General features: G+C 34.3%; 1 protein-coding gene across 1 annotated transcript in view; it reads left to right on the top strand.

Annotated features, from left to right (window-relative positions):
* KLHL4 (kelch like family member 4) overlaps window positions 1-23,421 on the top strand; it is a 79,679-nt gene extending 56,258 nt beyond the window's left edge. The window contains exons 6-11 of the mRNA XM_036439946.2: window positions 142-328; window positions 11,054-11,278; window positions 13,036-13,198; window positions 15,846-16,058; window positions 20,528-20,699; window positions 22,753-23,421. Coding sequence (XP_036295839.1) covers window positions 142-328; window positions 11,054-11,278; window positions 13,036-13,198; window positions 15,846-16,058; window positions 20,528-20,699; window positions 22,753-22,812 — 1,020 coding nt within the window. The 3' untranslated portion in view covers window positions 22,813-23,421. The remainder of the gene's footprint in view (window positions 1-141; window positions 329-11,053; window positions 11,279-13,035; window positions 13,199-15,845; window positions 16,059-20,527; window positions 20,700-22,752) is intronic.
* The last annotated feature ends 993 nt before the right edge of the window (window positions 23,422-24,414 follow it).

The following is a 24,414-nucleotide window of genomic DNA, read 5'->3' as shown; positions in this document are numbered from 1 at the left end:
TATGGTACAAAATAAGTTAAAATGTTAAATAATAATAACATTTGATTTAGCTTCAGTTTTCTCCAAAGTTATATAAACAAAAATATGTCCTTTCTAATGGTGGCCTCTTCACCTCATATACCATGTATCATTACTTTTCAGTTACTGGCAGATCTTGAAAATAGTTCCATACTTAATGGTGACCTTGAATGTCAGAAACTTCTGATAGAAGCTATGAAGTATCATCTCTTACCTGAAAGAAGACCTATGATGCAAAGCCCTCGGACAAAGCCTAGAAAATCAACTGTGGGGGCACTTTATGCTGTGGGAGGCATGGATGCTATGAAAGGTAACAGAAATAAATTAATTAATTTAGGAAGTATCATTAAAAAAACACACAGATATATTTGCAACACCCTCCAAATTATGAGGGTAGTATTAAAGTCATATTTAAATGTATGCATCTAAAGCTAATTTTCATAATTAGAGTACTTTATGTAATTTTATAACTATATTTTCTTACGTTATGGGATAAAACCCTGTAATTAGTGTTGGCTAAATTCTTAATAGAAACTTTGACGGCAGAAATTGTTTTAAATATATTTTATTGATCTTTTACAGAGAGAAAGGGAGAGGGACATAGAGTTAGAAACATCAATGGGATAGAAACATCGATCAGCTGCCTCCTGCACACCTCCCACCACCCTTGACTGGAATCGAACCCGGGACCCTTCAGTCCACAGGCCAACACTCTATCTACTGAGCCAAACCAGTTAGGGCGGCAGAAATTTCTTTAATTTAAGTACTCACTTTGCAATATAAGACATTGTCAGGGAAAACTTGTTTAAAGTGTATTATAAAAGGGTTGAGTTACTCCAAATTTGTTTTCTGAAAGAAATAGATTGGTCCCTAACTCTTTGCTGTCAATTTCTTGTTATATACTCAAAGATAAGTTAAAGAACCTTTATGTAATGATAGCAAGATCAGAAATTCAAACCTGGACTAAAGGAATGGTTTTATGTCAGAATTTTATCAAATAGAATACGGAACAGTTTCTGAAACCAACATATCCATCATAAACCCTTCTTAGAACCAATTTTTCTATAGTCCTAACTTTTTGCACTTGATTTTTCAGTCTGTAGTAGCCCCGTGTTACCAAAACAATGAGGCAAGGCTTTTGTAATTAAAAGATGATTGTGTGGAAAATAAAACCAATCCACTTAAAACTTGCCAAATCACACACATATATTTTTGATGCCTATAGGAAATGATGCAAGAATCAAAGTTTTATGTTACTGAAACAGATCATATATATATATATATAATCATGCTCACAACTGGAAATTGGAAGGCTCTATAGGAAATATAACAGTTAATTATAAAACAAGAGCTTGCAATTATTTTTAAAGTAGTACAATAACTTTACAGAAAGAATGTTCTTCCGAAAAGAATACAAATACAATGAGATCCTATATTTAATTTCAAGTCTGACAACTTGATATTTTATTGCATTTTGTTGAATAGAATTAAAATGTGTCTTGTTTCATGTTTAAATTAAAAGGGTACTAAATATAAAATACAAGCATAATTGTCCTTAGTTTCTGGTTAAAAAAACAAAAACTACAAAGTGAGAAATGGAAAATTTGGGGTTTATTTATTTGTTTACTTTCTATTTTATTTACTCCTTTAGGCTTCTGTTTAACATTTCATAAGTGAATGTGTTATAAAAAATGATAATAAATCAGACAGAGAATGACAAATAATACATGGTTTCACCTACATGTGGAATCTAAAATTAGCAAACAAAACAAAACAAAAATAGAAAGGAGGGAGTGGGGTGATAGGTAAAGAAGGTGAAGGGCGAAATAGTCAATAATATTGTGATAAATTTACAGGGTGACAGATAACTAGAATTAGTGGATGCTCACACTTTAAGGTATAAAAATATCAAATCATTATATTGTGCACCTGAAACTAATATAACCAATATAATATTATATACAAACTATACTAAAATTTAAAAAATAAATAGTAATATCTCTAAATTCTTCTTAGTTCTTAAAAATGAGTGAAATTGGCCCTGACCAGGTAGCTCAGTTGTTTAGAGCATCCTTCCAATACACCAAGTTTTCAGGTTCCATTCTCGATCAGAGCACATAATATAATCAATCAATAATTGCATAAATAAGTGGTACAGCAAATAAATGTTTCTATCTCTCTCTTTCTCTTTCTCTCTAAAATAAAATTTAAAATGTCAGTCCAAAAGGCCACATATTAAATGTCCAAAACAGGGTAGTACATTGAGACAGAAAATAGATTAGTGGTTTCTTAGCTCTGATGGGGTGGGAGTTCATAGGGAGTGATAGCTAAAAGATACAGGGGATTTTTCCAAAGCAATGAAGTGTTCTAAATTGACGTTAGTAATTGTTGCTCTTATCTGTAAATGTATTAAACACCATTGACATTCACATTTTAAATAGGTGAATTGTATGGTGTATGAATTCTATCTCAATAAAACTGTTTTTATAAGAATTATGGAGAGGCCCTGGCTGGGCAATTCAGTTGGTTAAGAGTCCCATTAGTTCAATCAGGGCACATACAAGAATCAACCAATGAATGCATAAATAAGTGGAACAACAAATAGAGATTTCTCTCTCAAATCAATAAACTAAAAAAATAAAAAAATTAAATGAGTAAAATGTATGTCTATAATCCCATGACTCCATTAACATGTTTTCACATGGAAGGAAGTAAGATCATCATTTTGAGATTCTCTAAGTATCTATCAATAGTATATGAATAGGCTTTATGTATGGTAAGTAGCAGACAACCATAATTATAGTAAAAACTATTATTTTGAGTACCTGATTCTTGATTAAGATTTTGTAAACATCATTTGTAATCCTCACAACAATGCTACAAGATAGATTTTATTATCCCAGTTTTGCAGATGATCAAACTAAGGCTCTTTAAGGTTAAACAGACAACTCAAGGACAAGAATTTAGGTATATTGGAAATGGAATTTTACTCAAGTTTTATTAGTATGTCCCTATTTGCCATACTGCCACTATTTTAGAAGAAAGAGGAATGACAACAAAATTGACCCCTCTCTTTGAAGGTCTTAGAATCTATTGGAAAACCGGGGTGAGCACTTAAGGGGGAAAATTAAAGAAAAGAAGAAAAAAAAACTAAGTATAGCAAAAACATTAAGAGGTAACATTTATTTATGTAAATCAGCATTACATCTAGAAAATGTACCTGCTCACATTATTTTATATAACTATAAAAATAAATTTTATATTATGTTTTTTCTCCCTTACAATGTCTTGCTTCATTTATTTTTTTTAAAGCAGCTCTTTGAACTTTCACCTTTTGATGTTTAGGAAATACAGTACTTCCTCAGTCTTTAATTTCCCCTCTGATTCCTACAATTGACTTGAAATTAGTTGTTAAAAATAAATATTACACAAGTGGCTCAGGTTAACTATAACTCCTACCTTGTATATCAAAAGAATCATCAGGAAGTTGTATAATAAGAGAATATATATTTAAAAATTGTCAAACGGTAAACTTTGGGCTTTTGTACATACAAGGTATTCAGTAATACTTTGTTTATTAAAACAATGAATTCTCAGAGTATAACAGGGCACACATTAAAGTCTACTGTATTCATTTTTAGATTGTTTTAAAAATAGATGGAGGAAATTACTAAATGGGATATATTCACAACTACAGGAACTATCCAGTTCCCAACAATACTACAATTTTTGATTGGTTTGTTCCCTCTTGAATGAATCATAATGAGGGTTGACTAGGAGCTTAGAAATGAATTGAGAAATAAAACTTGTAATGTTTTAGGATAGAAGCTTAATTTACACAGAAAAATTATGAAGTGCTTCCTTAAGAGAGAGATCAGTAAAAAAAATCTTAGTGTTTCCATTAAATATAGACCTGCCATACTAAACTAGCTAGAGGACTTATATTTTGATTAGTTGGAGGAATCGTGGAGGTGGGGAAATAGGCTGAAGAATCTTCAGAATTCAAAATACAGAATTAATAGTCACATATGTTTGCAAATGCAAATAAGAGATGTGGGATAAATATATCTGCTATGTTTAATATAATGCCAAAAAGATTACCATGGCATAAAGCAGATTTTTCTATACCTTTCAATTTAAATATTCTATATATAGCTGATTAATGTAGCTTGTGCAATGTCCTGACTAATTACTTCACTATTATTACCATCCTAATATATAAAAACCCTGGGTTGTAATGACCAGTAACAACCGAGGCTCGTAAGTCAGTCCTGCAGTCAGCTCTGGGTTGCACTGACTGCTGAAGGGGCTAAGTATCAGGATCAGAGAGAGGCCTGAGGAGAGAAGCAGGGACTGATCCATTGCCTCTGTGACAGCTTTTGATCAGCACTTGCCTCTGTTTTTTTCTCCCAGTCTAGCCAGCAGCCATGCCTTCATTTCTCTCCAGGCCTCCACCAGGGCTGCTGATAAGCCCTGCTGCTCTGATCAGGCCCCATTGATAGGCTCAGAGATGCTGACTGGCATAGGAACCGACCAATCAGAACAAAATCTGGGTGATGTGAAGAACCAATGGCTGCCTAAGAGGTAGAGCTTCTGATGCCGACTGGCATAGATACTGACCAATCAGAACCAAATCTGGGTGCTGTGGGGATCCAATGGCTATCAAGCAGGAGGAGCTTTTGATACTGACTGGCATAGAAACTAATCAATCAGAACCACATTGGTCAGCAGAGGAGGGCAGTTGCAGTAAGATCAGGCTGGTATAGGAGGGCCATTGGGGGGCGAAATCAGGTCAGCAGAGGAGGGCAGTTGGGGGCAACCAGGCCAGGAGCAGAGGGCTGTTAGGGGTGATCAGGCTGGTAGACAGAGGCAGTTACAGGCAATCAGGCAGGCAGGCAGATGAGCAGTTATTAGGCAGTGGTCCCAGATTTTGAGAGGGATGTCCAACTGCAGGTTTAGGCCTGATCCCCCAATAGGAGAGGGTGCAGGCTGAGCAGAGGGAACATCCCCCAATTGGAAAGGGTGCAGGCTGGGCTGAGGAAACTCCCTTCCCTGCATGAATGTCATGCACTGAGCCTCTAGTATATGTAATATTAACAATTAGTGCAGCCTGGCCTTCATTTTATAATTTTAATTGGCTCTTTAGTAAATTCCAATGATGAAGTTTAAAATAAAAAGCTCAAATAGGAAGAAGAGGATAGGAAGACAGATTTAGGAAAATTGGAATGAGGAAGTGGAAAGATAAAAATATTCAGAGAAAATTAGTTGATAGAGTGAAAGTAGTTGTGAGTTTGTAGATATTCCCATGTTAACAGTATAATCCAGTGATATTTAGCATAAAATGATAGTCTGCTAGGTGATGTTATTTGAGTTCTCAGCATTCTGTATAGTCAGTAGAGCAATTTCTGATTTGTAAATCAACATTTGGCCAAATAGTCTATTTTCAGTAAAAGATGTGGGGATTAAAGTGAAAGAGTAAATCAGTACCCATATATTCATAAGCTTTTATTATAAAAATTAAAATTCTTTAAATAGCTCAGGCTGGTTTGGCTCAGTGGATAGAACATCAGCCTGTAGACTGAAGTGTCCCAGGTTTGATTTCAGTCAGGGGCACATGCCCAGGTTGCAGGCTTGATCCCCAGTAAGGGGCATGCAGGAGGCAGCCTATCAATGACCCTCTCTCCTTATTGATGTTTCTATCTCCCTCTCCCTCTTCCTTCCTCTCTGAAATTATATATATATATATATATATATATATATATATATATATATATATATACTCTTCAGATAGAAATGCTTACCATGTACTATTCACCAGAAAATATTTAAAATTAGAGAAAACAAACAAATACTGTTTCCAGGAATGCAATATACACAGAAAAACTCTGCTTACATTTTGACATGATATGAACTCATACCATCTATATATATAATAGCCTAAGCGACCAAATGGCAGAATGATAGGTTGACCAGTTGCTATGATGCACACTGACCACCATGGGGAAGATGCTCAATGTAGGAGCCATCCTCCTGAGGCTGGCCAACCTCTCATGTTCCCTCCCCACAGCAAGCCAGCCATGATCAGCCCCAATTGCCAGCCAGGCCAAGGGACTGCACCTATGCACGAATTCATGCATTGGCCCTCTAGTTGATTTAAAATTGGCCACTGAATGCTTCATTTGCTAACTATAATTTCAGTGTAACTAATTCATTTTATTTTCTCCACAAATCTCTCATTAGAAGAACAAAACTGAATGTGTTTGTTTTTGTATTTACTTTTATGGTTGACTCTGTAAAACTGGTATGAAATCTCCAAAGCCTGTTATAAGCTGTCTTATAACAGGTATACCACATATCTAAATAATAATTATTTTATTTAGCATCTTGGTTTTTAGTCAAAAACTTCCCTGTTGTGTAACATCAACTTTTACTAAAAAAACAGCAGCAGCTATTGTGAATGACTGGTAAAAAACATTGCTCACAAAAATGACACTTTATTATAATATAGTGACAGTTGATTATCATAGTAGTAACTGTATACTAAGGTAGTAATTTTGATATTCCAATAATTGAGTAGAAAATGAATTTATTAAGGAGATAGTACATATATTTATGCATTAAGGACATAGTACATCAGAATTATATTTAATTATAATAAATAATAATAGTAATAGTAATATCCTTAAAATCCTTTGTGTTATTAATAACACCATGAAAATTGTGTGAATGAACAACAAAAAAACATTTAAAAGAATTTTTTCTTCTTGTTTTTTTAGGCATTTCTACTTTGAATCAGCATACAGAAACATACACACCAAACTGAATAAAAGGGCATAAATTAATATACTGAATGACCATAGATAATTAAAATCATAATGGATGTGTAGACCATCAATAATAGACTAAGTTAATTTTTTAACATAAAATTTTATTCTGAAATGTCATGGACCAGGAGATAAGAGAAAAATAAAATTTATATTAAATTTGGCAAGTATACCATGTTGCTTAGATATGTATTAATAAATTAAATGTTAATTACCATAACCTCATTGATATGAAAATATAATTACTAATTACCATGACTGCCATTTTCTCTTACTGTAATGTCCTCACTGTCCTCACTCTAAATTTACAACTAGTCCATTTTTTTAAGTCTAAAGTATTATTTTTTAATATATTTTTATTGATTTCAGAGAGATAGAAACATCAATGATCAGAAAGAATCATTGTTGGGCTGCCTCCTGCACACCCCACACCAGAGATCACACCTGCAACCTGGGTATGTGCCCTGACCAGAAATTGTGCCATGACCTACTGGTTCATTAGGTTGACACTCAACAGCAGACCAGGATAAAGTATTCTTCAAAGCATTGTTCAAAATTTAACTTCTGCTGAAACCAGTTTGGCTCAGTGGGTAGAGTGTCAGCCTGTGGACTGAAGATTCCCGGATTCGATTCTGGTCAAGGGCACATACGTTGGTTGCAGGCACATCCCCAGTGGGGGGTGTGCAGGAGGCAGCTGATCGATGTTTCTCTCTCATCAATGTTTCTAGCTCTCTAGCTCTCTCCCTTCCTCTCTGTAAAAAAATCAATAAAATATATATTTTTTTAATGCAATTTCTCTGAAGTCCTTGGATTTCTCCATCTACATGTAAAACTTCCCTTCTCTTAATTATCTCAGTAGATGAAAAGATTCTACTGCTTACTAACTGATATAAGTAGGTCTCCTCTCCTACAAGGCTGCAAGCACCTCCAGAAGATGCAGGCATCTTGTTTATTTTTTAATTTACCTTTATTATTGAAAGAATTATAGATATCCCCTTTGATTTTATTTTCCCATTGAACTGTTCCACTCAGCAACTATCCCTTCCACATCTTCACCACACTATTACCTGTATCCATGGGCTATGCATATATGCATGTAAGTTCCCTGGTTAATCTCTCTTCACCCACCCACCTTCACCTTCTTTCTGAAATTCTTCAGTGTATCCCATGCTTCTATGTCTATGGGTTTATTTTGTTCATTAGATTCTACATATGAGTGAGGTCATCTGATACCTGTCTTTCTCTGACTGGCTTATTTCACTTAGCATAATACATTCCAGGTCCATCCATGCTGTTGCCAATGGTAAGAGTTCCTTCTTTTTTACAGCTGTGTAATATTCCATTATGCAAGTGCACCACATATTTCTTATCCACTCATCTGCTCATAGACATTTGCACTGTTTCCAAATATTAGCTATTGTAAATTGTGCTGCTATGAACACAGAGCTGCATATGTGCTTTGTAATTGCAGTTTTGGGTTTCTTATGATATATTTTTATAAGTGGAATCATTAAGTTTAATGGGAATTCCATTTTTAATTTTTTTGCATGGAAACTCCATACTGTATTTCACAGTGACTGCACCAGCTTGCATTCCTACCAGTAGTGCAAGAGGGTTCCTTTTTCTCCACATCTTTGCCAGCCAGCACTTATCATTTGTTGATTTGTTGGATAGCAATTCTGACAGGTGTGAGGTGATACATCATTGTTCTTTTAATTATTTGCATCTCTATAATGATCGGTGACCTTGATAAATTTTTCATTTGTCTATTGGGTATCTGTATGTCCTCTTTGGAGAAGTATCTATTCAGGTCCTTTGCTGATTTTTAAATTGGATTGTTTGTCTTCCTGGTATTGAGTTGTGTAACTTCTTTATATATTTTGGAAATTAACCCCTTCCAGATGTATCATTGATGAATATGTTCTCCCATATAGTTCATTCTCTTTTCATTTGTTAATGGTTTCCTTTGCTGGTCAGAAGCTTTTTATCTTTATGTACGTCCAATTATTTATCTTTTCCTGAGTTTCCCTTGCCCTCTGAGATATTTCAGCAAAAATATTGCTGCCAGAGATGTCTGAGATTTTGCTGTTATATTTTCTTTTAGAATTTTTGTGGCTTCACAACTTACACTTAAATATTTTATCCATTTTCGTTTTATTCTTGTGTATGATGTCAGTTTGTGTGTTTGTTTGTTTTTTTTTGTGTGTGTGTGTGTGTGTATCTTTTTGCATATATCTGTTCAATTTTCACAGCACCATTTATTGAAGAGACTGCTTTTACTCCAATGTATGCTATTTCCTCCTTTGTTGGAATTTATTGACTGTAAAGATATGGGTTGATTTCTGGGCTCTCTCTTGTGTTTCACTGTTTATATTCTTGTTCTTATGTAAGAACTAGGCTATTTTCATTACAATGGCCTTGTAGAGTTTGATATTTGGCATTGTAATACCTCTAACTTTGTTCTTCTCTCTCAAGAATGCACAGACTATTTGGGTCTATTTTGGTTCCATATAAATTTTTGGAATATTTTTCTTTATCTGTGAAATATGTCCTTGGTATTTTAATAGGAATTGCTTTGAATCTATGGATTGCTTTGGGTAGTATGGACATTTTAATGAGATTAATCCATTTTTTTCCTTTTTTAAAATATTTATTGTTGAAAATAATACATGGGTCTTCCTTTTCCTTCCATTAACCCCTTCCAGCCCACTTCCATCTTGTGCCTCCTCAACCCAGGCCCTTACTACCCTATTATCTGTCGGATTATGCATATATACATACAGGTTAAGTGGTTGATCTCTTCCCATCCACTCTCCCCTGACTTCCCTCTGAGGTTCAACAGTCTGTTCATGCTTTTATGACTCTGGGAATGATGTTATTTCTTCCACTCCATGAACTTGGATATCCTTCCACTTATTTGTATATTTCTTAATTTTTTTCATTGTGAATAATGCATGTCTATATATTTTATTATTATTATCGATTGTTGTTGACAGTATTATAGATATTCCCCAATTTCCTTGCCCACTTTAATCCCCCCCTCCTAGCCCCCATCCTACTCCAGGCCTTTAAGACACTATTGTCTATGTCCATTGGTTATTCATATCTGTATATAAGTTCTTTGGTTAAGCACTTCCCATCTGTCTCTCTCCCCTCTGAGATATGTCAATCTGTTCCAAACTTCCATGCCTCTGGACCTATTTTGTTTCTTAGTTTATTATGTTTATTGGATTCCAATTTAATTGAGATCATGTGATATTCGTCTTTCTCTGACTGGCTTACTTCACTCAGCATAATATTCCTAAATGTATTTCTTCAATGTCATATAATTTTCACAGTATAGGTCTTTTACTTCCTTGGATAAATTTATTTCTAGGTACCCTATTTTTTATTGCAATAGTAAATTTGGTTGATTTTTTAGTTTATCTTTCTGATAATCCATTATCAGTGTATAAAAATGCCATCAATATTTGAATGTTGATTTTGTATCCTGTATCTTTGTGGAATTCATTTATTAGATCTAGTAGTTTTCTATATACAATATCATGTCATGTGCAAATAATGCCAGTTTTACTTCCTCCTTTCTGATTTGGATGACTTTTATTGTACTTTTTCTTCTTGCCTGATCACTAAGACTAGAACTTCCAGTACTATGTTGAATGAATAAGAGTTGTGAAAGCAGACACCCTTTCCTGATCTTAAGGCAACATTTTAATTTTTGCCCACTGAGTATAATGTAGGCTGTTTTTCACATATGGCCTTTATTATGTTGAGGTATGATCCTTTTATTCCCACTTTGTTGAGATTTTTCTCATAAATTGGTGCTGCATTTTATTGAATGATTTTTCTGCATTTATTGATATGGTCATGTGATTTTTATCTTTCATTTCATTTATGTAATATATCACATCTATTGATTTGCAAATACTGTGCCAAACTTGAACCTCAGAATAAATTCTACTTGATCATGGTATTTGATTTTTTAAAATGTATTGCTGGATTTGATTTGCTAATATTTTGTTGAGAGTTTTAGCATCTATGTCCATCAGGAATACTGGTGTATAGCTCTTTCTTTATCTTGTTTTGGTATTAGGATAAATTTGGTCTTGTAAAAAGAGCTTCTTCCCTGTTCTTGAATTTTTTGGAGTAATTTGAAGAGGATAAGTGTCTATATAATTGGTTTTAACCATTGTTCAATATCCCTCTAACAGGTACCACTACAATAGAAAGATATGACCTCAGGACCAATACCTGGTTACATATTGGCACCATGAATGGCCGTAGGCTTCAGTTTGGAGTTTCAGTTATTGATAATAAGCTCTATATTGTGGGAGGAAGAGATGGTTTAAAGACTTTGAATACTGTGGAATGTTTTAATCCAGTTGGCAAAGTCTGGAGTGTGATGCCTCCCATGTCAACACATAGGCATGGCTTAGGTAAGAATTTAATGTTATATGATTTATAAAAAATGTATAGTTCACAGAACTATTTAAAAATTAATTTCAGCTGCATATTATTGGATAACAAATCCCTTAGTCAAAATGTCTAAAAATGCTGAAAAGCTTAAGCAAATAGTCAAAACCTTTAAAAATTTTTTCTTATTTCAGGTGTCATACTTATTACAATGGATAAAAACTTTGAGAAGGATTACATTATTGAGTAAAACAAACCTACAATAGAGTTTTATTCCAGACTCAATTTAGAGGAAAGAGCACTTAATAATGGAGAGATGTGTTTCTAGTTAGATGAATCGTGATCCTTTCTATAATCGACAAATCTACATTTCAGCAAAAAGCCAATGATGCAGATCCAAGGCAGGAAAAATCCACTTCAGTTGAGAGCAGCTCTAATTTATATGTAATTCAGAGTTTATAAAAAAATTTAGGAAAGATGCAGTGGAAACATCTAGAACAGTGGAGAACTTTGATTCTCCTAAATAGCTGTTAGGATACATCTTTGTTCATACTAGTTTTCATACATTTTCAATATCATAAAGTCTTTTGAAAAAAATAGACATAATAATTTCCTTGTTACTTTTTTATTGATTATGATATTACATATGTGTCCTTACCCTCCTTCCCCCCTCCCCCAGCTCATGCTATCTCCCCCTGGTGTCCATGTCCATTGGTTATGCTTATATACATGCATACAAGTCCTTTGATAGATCTCTCCCCCTTACTCCCATCCTCCCCTACCTTCCAGATTAGGGGTGTCGAACTCAATCAGAGAAGGGGCCAAAATCTAAAATCCAGCCTAAATTGCGGGCCGAATGGTTTACTGAACAGTCATAAACTGTCATTGTGATGGAAACGCAGCGGAGTGCAGTGATGACAGCGCTGTGCGGGCCACATTGCAAGGCCTGGCGGGAGGGATTTGGCCCGCGGGCCTTGTGTTTGACACGTGTGTTCCTGATCTAGTTTTACACAGCTAAAAAGTGGCAGGTCCAGGTCTGGTATCATATGCCCCAAAATTATCTGATAGTCTATTTCAAATGTTCGATTATATTAATTATATTCAGCTTAGTTGTGTTAGTGATTCAAAAACATAGCTTAGAAAATATATGTTATAGAGAAATCAGAGCAAGTTTTAAAATACATTGATGTTACTAAAGAGATAGGATAGGTGATGCGGCTATACCTGAGAGTTCATTGAGATGGTAAAGAAGGTGGGGGTGGAGGAACTCGTGTATTCCCAGAACAGTTGAAGAGCAGTTAGAAAGGGGGTATTTATAGTATCTAATATAACACATAAAAAAAACCCTATTTAGTTATCTGATGAGAACCTTTTTTTATCCCTATAATCAAGAACAGGCATAAGAAAGACATCAGTTGGCCTACATTTCTAAGATTTATCTAAGATTCAGTCATATCTCATCTATCTCTTACTTTAAAAGTGGCATTGAAATTATGCCAGGAAAATCGATTTCCCTTATCTGTCACATCCTCAGAAAGGATGTGTTCCCACTACCTCCTTTGGCTTCAGTATGACAACAACAATACGTTTCCATGATAATGGTAACTATGCCTGAAAATTTTCTTGGGTTAAAATACCATGTTTAGTTTCATATCAAGATCAGTAAATTATTCATGTGTACACAAAAACATTTAAGAAACAAAAACAAAATTTTAAGCAGTTTGTTGCTTGTCTATAATAGCCATTATAGGTGAGCCCTCATGCTGTTTTTATTACTTAGGAGTAGCCACACTTGAAGGACCAATGTATGCTGTTGGTGGTCATGATGGATGGAGTTATCTAAACACTGTAGAAAGATGGGATCCTGAGGGACGTCAGTGGAATTACGTAGCTAGTATGTCAATTCCTAGAAGCACAGTTGCTGTCGCTGCATTAAACAACAAGTGAGTAACCCAAAACGTGCATGGTTTTTGCTCCTAGGTCATGTGCTACAGCACTTCATAGATGTGATACATCAATCAAAAACATTCCCAGGCCCTAGATGGTTTGGCTCAGTGGATAGAGCATCAGCCTATAGACTGAAGGGTACTAGGTTCGATTCTGGTTGAGGGCATGTATCTCGGTTGTAGGCTCCTGGCCTTAGTTGGGGCATACAGAAGGCAACTAATTGAGGTGTCTCTCTTATATCAGTGTTTCTCTCTGTCTTTCCCTCTCCCTTCCACTCTCTAAAAATCAATGGAAAAAATATCCTCAGGTGAGGTGGCAATGAGGTATCACCTCACACCTGTCAGAATGGCTACAATCAATAAACAACAAATGACAAGTACTGGCAAAGATATGGAGAAAAGAGAACTCTGGTACACTGCTGATGGGAAGGCAGACTGGTGCAGCCACTGTGGAAAACTGTATGGAGTTTTCTCAAAAAAAATAAAAAGTGGAACTCCCATTTGACCCAGTAATCCCACTTCTAGGAATATATCCTAAGAAACTAGAAACTCCAATCAGAAAGGATAAATGCACCCCTATGTCCATAGCAGCACAATTTACAATAGCTAATATTTTGAAATAGCCCAAGTGCCCATCAGTAGATAAGTGGATAAATCTATGGTATATTTACACAATAGAATACTCTGAAGCTATAAAAAATATATATAATTTTTACCATTGGCAACAGCTTGGTTGGACCAGAAGAGTATTATGCTAAATGAAATAAGCCCATCAGAGAAAGACAAGCATCACATAATCTCACTCTTATGTGGAATCTAATGAGCTGATTAACAAAATAGATCCACAGGCATAGAAGAATTGAACAGACTGATGGATTTCAGAGGGAAAGTGAGGGTAGGAGATGGGTCAGGAGTGATTAATCAGGGAACTTATATGCATATATGGACACAGACAATAGAGTAGTGAAGGCCTGGGAGGGGCGGGTGTGGGGTGGATCAATGGGAAAAACAAACAAATAAACTAACAGGACATCTGTAATACTTTCAACAACAAAGAGAAAAAGAATAATAACAGGCCTTTGTTGGAATTCTGCCTTCATTATGATGGAAATACTTGTCAAAAACAAAAATTTAATTAAATATTCTGTAATCCCTTGCTACTCAAATGTGGTCCTGGAACTAGGCATGTCAGCATCACCTAAGATCGATTTAGAAATGCTGAATCCTAATCCCACTCTGGACCTTTCAAATCATAATAGGCATTTTAACAAGATCATCAAGTGACTCTGTGTGGTCATTAAATTTGAGAAGCACTTCTAAATTCAAACAAATCCCAGCTTTACCTTCAAGAGGCCTCCATTTATTACATAATAACTTACTCTTGACTTATCAAGACTTTGGCTGTCTTTGGAATAGGGCAAGTTTTATATTTTGTTCTTTACCATATACCGTCTTGAGTATTTAGAGTTCCCAACTCTAGAATTACATCTGGTTCCATCTTTCTAAGTATTTCCTACTTCTTGATTACTTGCCTATAAGAACAAGCTAATATATTATTAAAACCCAATGATGCTACAGGTTGCTAAGAGCTTGAGTTTATTATTTATTTCAATTAACCATATGTGCTTTCTGACAAGGGACCTTTGGAGAGAATGACCAGCATATATGAGGGACGTGACTGAAGAGAAATTTAGACATCAGGATGGAACAAGTGGCAGGAGACAACTTGTATGTTTGTACTGACTTTGCATCAAGCCAGTACCTCCCATAAATGGGCTCAGTAGATGGATTTTAGCACCTTATGCAAGAAAAGGTGTGGAATGTCTATAGTTAAGGGGAGACCTAGCCAGGGTGTCTTAGAGCTTAAAATACTCTGAAATCTGTTTATCCTGGCTGGCCTGACCTGAATGATTATCAGATGACTCAGTAACAATCTCCTACCTATTACCACACATCATAATGGCAGTTATAGACTTACTGCTTAGTAAAGTTTATGGCAGAAATGTTATAGCCACTATATCTTTATGGGGATAAAAAGGTTTTTTTTGGTTCTATTCTATTCACTTAGTCATTTATCAAGCTAACATATTCCTAGTGACAATTATATTTATTTTATTATATAAAGCAGTTAATAAAAACAATAGGGATTCTAATGCTAGGCAATTGAACCTAGGTAAAATTGTAAGGTTGTTTTTAATGAGGTATAATTGACAAATATTAAGAATGTTTTCGCTATCTCCCATCTTTCTCTGTATGTAATTATCCCATGGGATCTTTTAATATATCTAAGCAACTTTCACAAGTTTGGAGTAGGGTAGATCTATTATTTCAAAGTAACTTCCACAAAGTTTAGAGTGGTAGACTTCCATTCAAAAACTCAGACTGTCTGCTAGAAAATCTTGGGATAGCAGAATACACAAAATGAGGAAAAAGTAGGTTTACAGTTGTGAGTATGCAAAACAGAGTTTATACTTGTATTGTTATTTATTATTGTAATTTTCCATATGAACAACTGTACACCTACCTTTACCTACCCTGTATAGGCAGAAACTTAATATGTTTTGTGCAAGGTTCTTTCACTTTCATTCTATGCATAAATTGGAAAAACAAACATTTCTGTGTTTTTTTTTTCTTTTCTTTCTAGGCTGTATGCTATTGGTGGACGTGATGGAAGTTCCTGCCTGAGATCAGTGGAATACTTTGACCCACACACTAACAAGTGGAGTCCGTGTGCTCCAATGTCCAAAAGACGTGGAGGTGTGGGAGTTACAACATACAATGGATTCTTATATGCTGTTGGGGGTCATGATGCTCCTGCTTCTAACCATTGCTCTAGGCTTTCTGACTGTGTGGAACGGTAAAATATTTATATTTATTTATATATGTATTTATTTGAGAATATAGTTTTCCAAATAAGTGTTAATCATTTCAGAGGATCAGTCCATTTTAAAATTGCATACATACTCTTAGGCTTAAAATATTTTGAAGAAATCCTCCTTATTATGTGTTTTAGACCCATCAACAAATATATAAAGATAATATGCTGCTTTATTGTTTGATAGTCACCCTATAAAATAGTGAGACAAAGGGGATGTAATAATAAATTAATTTTACACCAAGCTATATCACTCAAACTATTCACCAGCTCAAATCAAAATAACTTTACTGTTTAAAAAATCAATCATCAAAAGAGAAAGACTTAACACCATATAGCATACAGAATTTCTTAATGGAGTTGTTAATAATGTTCTGAACAATGAGTATTTAAGTATTTAGCTTCCCAAAGGTAACTTCTTTGGGAGACATTTATTTAAATGAATAAAATATATGTTTGTTAAAATCAGTCACATAACTATAGTTATATCATTTACATTCCCCCTAAAGACAGAATATGTATATGCAAACATAGTATTGTAAAATAATGTATAATAATAAGAGCTTAATATGCTAATTAGATGGAATGTCCTTCAGGACAACCTTCCAGAGGAAGCCAGAATTGTGAGGGAAGCCCATGTCCCAGGAGCCAGAGGGAAGCCAGTGCCGGCAGCAGAGGGATGGAAGGCCTACCCTTGCACAAATTTCATGCATTGGGCCTCTAGTATTAACATAAGACCAAATGAAAAATTTAGTCACTAAAATTATCATAATTCACAAGAGAGAGATCAGTATGGGATGGCATCCTCAAAAGCAATTCACGAAGTAATTAGAATTTATAGTTTGTAAGCATACAAAAGAATGGATGGGATTGCAAGTATAGGGAAAAATACAACCAAAACTATTGGCTGTTTAAATATGTGTTATATCCTTTACATATATTCTCTGTTCCTGTGCTGTTGATTTTAGTTTAAATTCACGTTGCATGTTTTCAAACTCTTAAATTTATTAATACTTGTTTTGTGGCCCAGCATGTAATCTCTCCTGGATAATTTTCCTTGTTCACTTGAGAAAAAATGTGTATTATGTTTTTTGAGAGTAGAATATTTAATATCTATATTTTAGGTTCAATTGGTCTATAATGTTATTATAAGTCTCCCATGTACTTATTGATATGTCTGCTTATTCTATCCATTATTAAAGGTGGAGAATCAAGCACTTTCATTGTTACTATAGCACATTCTCCCTCCAATTCTGTCAGTGTTTGCTTCATATATTTAGGAGATGTACTGCTTTGTGTTCTTATGTCTGTAATTGTTATAATTCTTTATCAATTGGCCTTTTTATCATTATATGTGTTTCTTTTCTCTTGTAACAGTTTTCATTTTAAAGCCTATCTATATATACAAAAGCCTAAATGACCAAACAACCGGAGTGACCCGTCAACCAGTCCCTATGATGCGCACTGACCACCAGGGAGCAGATGCTCAACACAGGAGCTGCCCCCTGGTGGTCAGTGCACTCTCACAGTCAACCTCCTGCAGTCCCTCCCGATGACCAGCTAGCCTCCTCTGGTCTCTCCCACTGGCATCCAGCCAACCTCCTACAGTCCCTCCCCACTGGAAAACACAGATATTTACATTATGATTCATAACAGAAGCAAAATTACAGTTATGAAGTAGCAACAAAAATAATTTTATGGTTGGGGGTCACCACAACATGAGGAACTGTATTAAAGGGTTGCAGCATTAGAAAGGTTGAGAACCACTGCTCTACATACTCACCAGCACATGTCATTTGTTGATGTATTGATATAGCCATTCTGACAGGTGTGAGGTGTTGTTTTAATTTGCATCTCTCTGATAATTAGTGACTTTGAACAATTTTTTCATATTCCTCTTGGCCATCTGTATGTCCACTTTGGAGAAGTGTCTTTTTAGGTTCTTAGCCTATTTTTAAATTGGATTATTTGTCTTCCTTTTGTTAAGTTGTATGGGTTTCTTATGTATTTTGGAAATTAACCCCTTAGCAGATATATCATTGGAAAATATGTTCTCCCATGCAGTGTGCTTTCTTGTTGTTTTGTTGAAGTTTTATTTTGCTGTGCAAAAGCTTTTTTACTTTGATATAATCCTATTTGTTTATTTTCTCCTTCATTTTCTTTGCCCTAGATATACTCCCAAACATATTGCTATGAGAGATGTCTGAGATTTTGCTGCCTGTAGTTTCTTCTAAAATTTTTATGGTTTCACATCTTACATTTAACTCTTTTATAAAATTTGAGCTTATGCTTGTATATGGTATAAGTTCATGGTCTAGTTTCATTTTTTGCATGTATCTGTCCACCTTCCCAACATCATCTCTCTTAGTGCAGGAATAAGTTTACAACTATTTCTCTTCACTTCAGAATCCATTTTAGTTTCACTATAAGGAGAGAAGGAAAAGCAAAGGGAAAGACATTATGCTATTTTAATTTGAAAGAAATGTAGTGACTAACTTTATCCTATATAATAAAAGGCTAATATGAAAATCTACCAAATGGCAAAAGGACCGGTTTCTATGATGCACACTGACCACCAGGGGGCAGACACCAATGCAGGTACTGCCTCCTGGTGGTCAGTACACTCCTATAGGGGGAGCATCACTCAAACAGAATCCTGGCTCATGGCTGATGAGTGCAGCGGTGGTGGCAGGAGCTTCTCCTGCTTCCTTGGCAGCACTAAGGATGTGGGGAGCAGGCCTAAGTCGTCAGTCAGAGCCCCCGAGGGCTCCTAGACTGCAAGAGGGTGAAGGCTGGGCTGAGAGATACCTCCCCCCCAAGTACATGAATTTCATGCACCCTGCCTCTAGTGTTTAATAATATCTCCTGTGTGTCTTTACAGATAGTAACCATATTACAATTTTTTTTCTTCAAAAGGTTCAACATTCCCAAATTTGTCTATTTAATCAAGAAGTATCCAGATAATATTAACATTAGCCATAATTTTAGTATTAATTATCATTCATATGCATGACACTCTTGGGTTTTGGTTACAAATCTCTAAGGAAATCTTTTTATGACCCTGGTTCACCATTCATAGATATGTGTACTCTTATGCTGACTGCAGCTTCAGAGTATAACAACAGCAATTGTGTAGAGGATGCAGCTTAGCTGAAGTGCACAGCTATGGATTATTTGGTTCTGGGTTTATAACATCAGAATTTAAGGTGATATGCTACATGATACCAAAAAAAAATTATGCTCTGGACATTGAGGTGATCTTAAGTATTAAAAATATTATTGGGCATAAGGTCAGATCAAATAAAAGATGGAATAAGATGATTTAGAATATGATTAAATAGATTAAAAAAATAAATAAGAGGGGTAGTAGAAATATAAGGAAATTAGTAGTGGCTAATTAAGTAATGTCTCTTTGTAAAAGACATCTTTATCATTAAATTTTATGAATAAGCCAATATAAAATCAAAAGATATTTTTATGTACAATTATAGAAGTTTTCTTTCACTGTTCACTTCTTTTACATTTTTGCATTATGTATTTTTTAAATAAAAACTTCAAGTTTTAGAAGGGAATTTAGAAGATTTTAATTGATATTACTTACTAAATTATCTTTTATTTTGCTTAGAGGAAGGTTTGGGATAAAAAGTGAACTTTAAATTAAAATGGAAATAATTCTAGGCTCCTGAAAAGATAAACAGGAATTCTCAAAGAGGAAAAATATAGAATAAAGCTATGACCACTCTAGCCAAAAATAGAATTAAAATCATGGTACAGCATTCTATGAAACTAAAAAACAATTATCTTCAGTCCTTCCAGTGTGACGCAGTGGTTGAGCATCAACCTATGAACCAGTAGGTCATGAGTTTGATTCCAGGTCAGGGCACATGCCCGGGGATGCTGGTTTGATCCCCAGTAGGGGGCATTTAGGAGGCTGCCAACCAATGATTATCATCATTGATGTTTTTATCTCTCCCTCTCCTTTATAAAATCAATAAAATATATTTAAATTAAATAAACAATTATATTCAGATTTACTTAAAATGTGAACTCCCATATAAGCAGGATCAGGCATTTCATTTGTAAATTTGATATACAAAGAATAAGAAGAAAAAATGAGACCAGCATGATAAATGAGAGAGGGAACATTTTTCACATGTTAAGGCACGAATAAGTGAAATTTCCTCATAGAAAACCTAAGTACCAAACCAAAAAAATGCATGATCTTTTTGGAAAGAAAATACATTTTTATATGCTTTGAGTGTCCTCTGGTGGCTGAAGTGAGTTTTGTCATGTACTTATCTTTCACATTTACTAGTTAGACCACACTTGATATTTATAAGGTATGTTAATTTTTTATATTAGATAAGTATATGTTTTATTAAAGCCTATTGTTTTTTATTTTAATACTATATTGGATTTTCCTTCTCTAATGTATTCCTAAACTTCTTAAGGTATGATCCAAAACATGATTCATGGTCAACTGTGGCGCCTCTGAGTGTTCCTCGAGATGCTGTCGCTGTGTGTACTCTCGGAGACAGAGTCTTTGTGGTTGGAGGATATGATGGACATTCTTATTTGAATACCGTTGAGTCATATGATACACAGAAAGATGAATGGAAACAGGTACTTTTATTAAAAGTATTCAAATTGGTATATTTCAGGCTTTAATAAAATGTATTTTTAAACATGTTGAAATTAGTTTCATTCTCTTCATCTTTAGGGTTTTACCAGATTCATTTCATAAAATTTGTAAAACATGCTTTATCTAAGCTATAGGAAACAACTAGATGATCTAATTGATCATTAGCAGGATCCATCAGTATTTATGTGGAAGTCAGTCACTTGATATTATGTAATCATTTATTTCACATTATAGTGAAACAGACTGGACTGTTACCTAGGCTACATTTTCCTTTGTCTTTATGCAAGGTGAAGGTTAGACCAGAATAGCTAAGGATTTTATCAACTCTAATATGCTATATTATGCTAAATACAGAATTCAAAAGTTTTACTCTTTGGCCAAATTCCTATGTATATTATGACTTGAGAACCAAAGAGCAACATCATAATCCATTAATATCTTCCTCTTCTTATCACTGGTGCCCCAGAAGGAAAATATTTAAATCCCCTTTTTATAGAAATTTATAAACTGTAATAGTCGTAACTTTTAATCAGTCATTCAATAAATTTAGTGCATAGTAAAAGACTGGAATTAAATCCTCTCAGAAGTTCTGGGCATCTAACAAAAGAAATTATGAGGACAGTATATAAGCTGGGGCACTGAAATTGAGCATCTCGAGGATGCTCAAGGAAAACATGATGCTTGTGACAGTTTTTCTAGGGATGGTTCTAGATTTATTCCAAAATATATAATGGTTTGTTAATTAAATAACTGGTTAATAAAAATGAAATATGATTAACTCTTCACTATTGCCACAAACATACAAACCTTGTATTTGGTATCTAACTTCACCTTTCTTTATACTGATTTCCTACTGCTCTGTACTCTATATAGTGTGTTGGTTACTGTTCTAAATATATGTTAATGTAATGATATGTGATAATGGGTCTCTATCTCGCTCCTTCAACAACTTGATTCATTAAGACCCTTGAAAATATTCAAATCATTCCATGTTATTTGTATCAATGCTTAAGATAAACTAGAAATGGGAAAAAAAAACATTTTAGCAAACAAGTTAGGTCAAATACAATAATCAAAATTATTGTCTAAGGCAGTGGTCAGCAAACTCATTAGTCAACAGAGCCAAATATCAACAATACGATTGAAATTTCTTTTGAGAGCCAATTTTTTTTAAACTTAAACTTATTCTGCCGAAACCGGTTTGGCTCAATGGATAGAGCGTCGGCTTGGGGACTGAAAGGTCCCGGGTTCGATTCCGGTTAAGGGCATGTACCTTGGTTGCAGGCATATCCCCAGTAGGGGGTGTGCAAGAGGCAGCTGATCGATGACTCTCTCTCATCGATGTTTCTAACTCTCTATCTCTCTCCCTTCCTCTCTGTAAAAAATCAATAAAATATATATTTTTTAAAAAATAAAAATAAATAAACTTAAACTTACTCTAGCACCACTTCCTCAAAATAGACTCACCCAGGCCATGGTATTTTGTGGAAGAGCCACACTCAAGTGGTCAAAGAGCCCTATTTGGCTTGCGCGGCACAGTTTGCTGACCATGGGTCTAAAGTGATGGAATTTACTTTTCTGAAAATTGTATGTCAGAACCTAAGATGCTTAGATTCTGTTCCTGGATTTTCACTCTTTCATTGTGTGATGTCAGAAAGAATGAAAGAGAACAAATAGTGGAGTTATAACTTCTATATGACAAATTATTTTCATTCATTATCTCACTTAACTCTAGCAAAAACCTTGAAGGATAAGCATTATTTGCTGTAATTTTTTAAGTGAGAAAATTACCAGAGAGGTGAAATTTACTCAATATCTCCTGCTCCTCAATCTCATATGTACATCTTTTTAAACACTATTTTTTTTTCTCCCACACTGAATTGTTATCTGGGCTACATTTTCCTTTGCCTTTATGCAAGGTGAAGGTGAGACCAGAATGGCTAAGGACTTTATCAACTCTAATATGCTATACTATGCTAAATACAGAATTCACTTAAACATCAGTTCTTTTCCTGCTTTTGTTTCCTGTGTTAGGAAGTTCCTGTTAACATTGGAAGAGCTGGTGCATGCGTTGTGGTGGTGAAGCTACCATAAAGCTATCTCATCAAATGGATAAAAACTGGATAATTTTAAGAAATGAAGTAAAAATAAGACAGGAGGAAGAAACATATTCTTTCCTTCAATTAGTAATCAAACATAAAAATTCTTGCATCGTTTTAATATGTAGTTATGATTGCTCTCATTTTCGAAACCAAATCAACTTTTAAACATGAATTACAAGTAGGTGTTAAGATTGTGTGGTGTTATAGCTGGTAATATACTTGGAAATCTGCTCATCTAGATTTAGCCTCATTACTTTAAGATGTTTAAAGGAAATAGGCAAAATATGAAAGGCTTTAAAAGCATTATTAATTTTTAAGTTAAGAGGCTGAGAAATTAAAAAATGTTTTCTATTTCAAATAAAGGTACTCTATTATCTGGACCACAACTAATATAAAGAGAACTTCTAAAGCTTAAAATATAGTCTGATTTTCAGTAAAACATCATTCTCTTATTCAAACAATACCCCCAAATAAATAAATAATACTTTACATATATTAATGGGAAGCTTTTATTGTGTTGACAAGGTAAAAAAAAAATACATGAAAAACTCATTGGCATAATTTGTTATGGTGATCACAATATATTAAAAATTTCACAAACTTACTCTTTTACAGTACCATCTTCCAGAACATACATTTAAATTTGGTATTAGTTAACATCTTGGACTTATTACCAGTGAAATATTACAGTAATTTCATATACAAAAGCTATACAATAAAATAGTGAATATTTATCATATGGACATTACCTGTGACCTCTACTGTAAAATGTCAGAGTCTCACTTGTATAGAAAATAATATTCCCCTCAAACATTTCTGTGAACTCTGCCAACACCTACCATTAATTTTAACAAGTTTTTAAAAAAACAATTTTGAAGTACAATAAAACTGAGAAAATGTTCTACAATATTAACACATGGAAACACAAAAATGTTTGATATCCATAGCAAATTCTGTATTTACCTTTTAGGTAGCAATACATGCTTTTCTGTTAATCTTATATTAATCCTGTAGAAAATGTTAAGGATATACATACTACAATAAACATTTTTAAATTTAAAAAAAAAATGGTTTGGGTTGTACTTTTACTTTTAAATTTTTATTTGTACTTATCCCATTATAAAAAATATTTAAGATAAAATGTTGAAAAAACTTCTTGATGAAAGCAACTTTTCAAGTAAATGTACAATTTTAGAATTTCTACAATATATTCTTTTAAACAGGTTTTGTATTGTAGTATGTGAAACCAACAATGAGACAACTGGAAAAATAAGGTGAAGTGACTTGTCTTAAACCACACAGCTATTATGAATCCAAAGCACATTAACATGATACATGAATATCATAATCCCCTTCCTGAAAGAGATTCATTATCTTGATGTGACTGTGGAAAAATAGAGAATGAGACACAAGCATTAATTAGCAAAGCTCATGATTCACATATTATTATTTCCTCTGGAGGCTTTTAATTTATTACCCAGCAACATAAAAATGTTCTGGACAAAGAAAGGTATTGATAGTATGCCCAAGGAATTTGCAGAATCTGGTTCATCAGCCACTGGAGGATGAAGTTGTAACAATATTTGCAGTCATC

This window comes from Pipistrellus kuhlii, unplaced genomic scaffold (genome assembly GCF_014108245.1).
Source record: "Pipistrellus kuhlii isolate mPipKuh1 unplaced genomic scaffold, mPipKuh1.p scaffold_m20_p_16, whole genome shotgun sequence".
NCBI classification, from domain to species: domain Eukaryota; kingdom Metazoa; phylum Chordata; class Mammalia; order Chiroptera; family Vespertilionidae; genus Pipistrellus; species Pipistrellus kuhlii.
The sequence above is the reverse complement of the archived record's forward strand: the minus strand, read 5'-3'. Positions and strand labels throughout refer to the sequence as shown.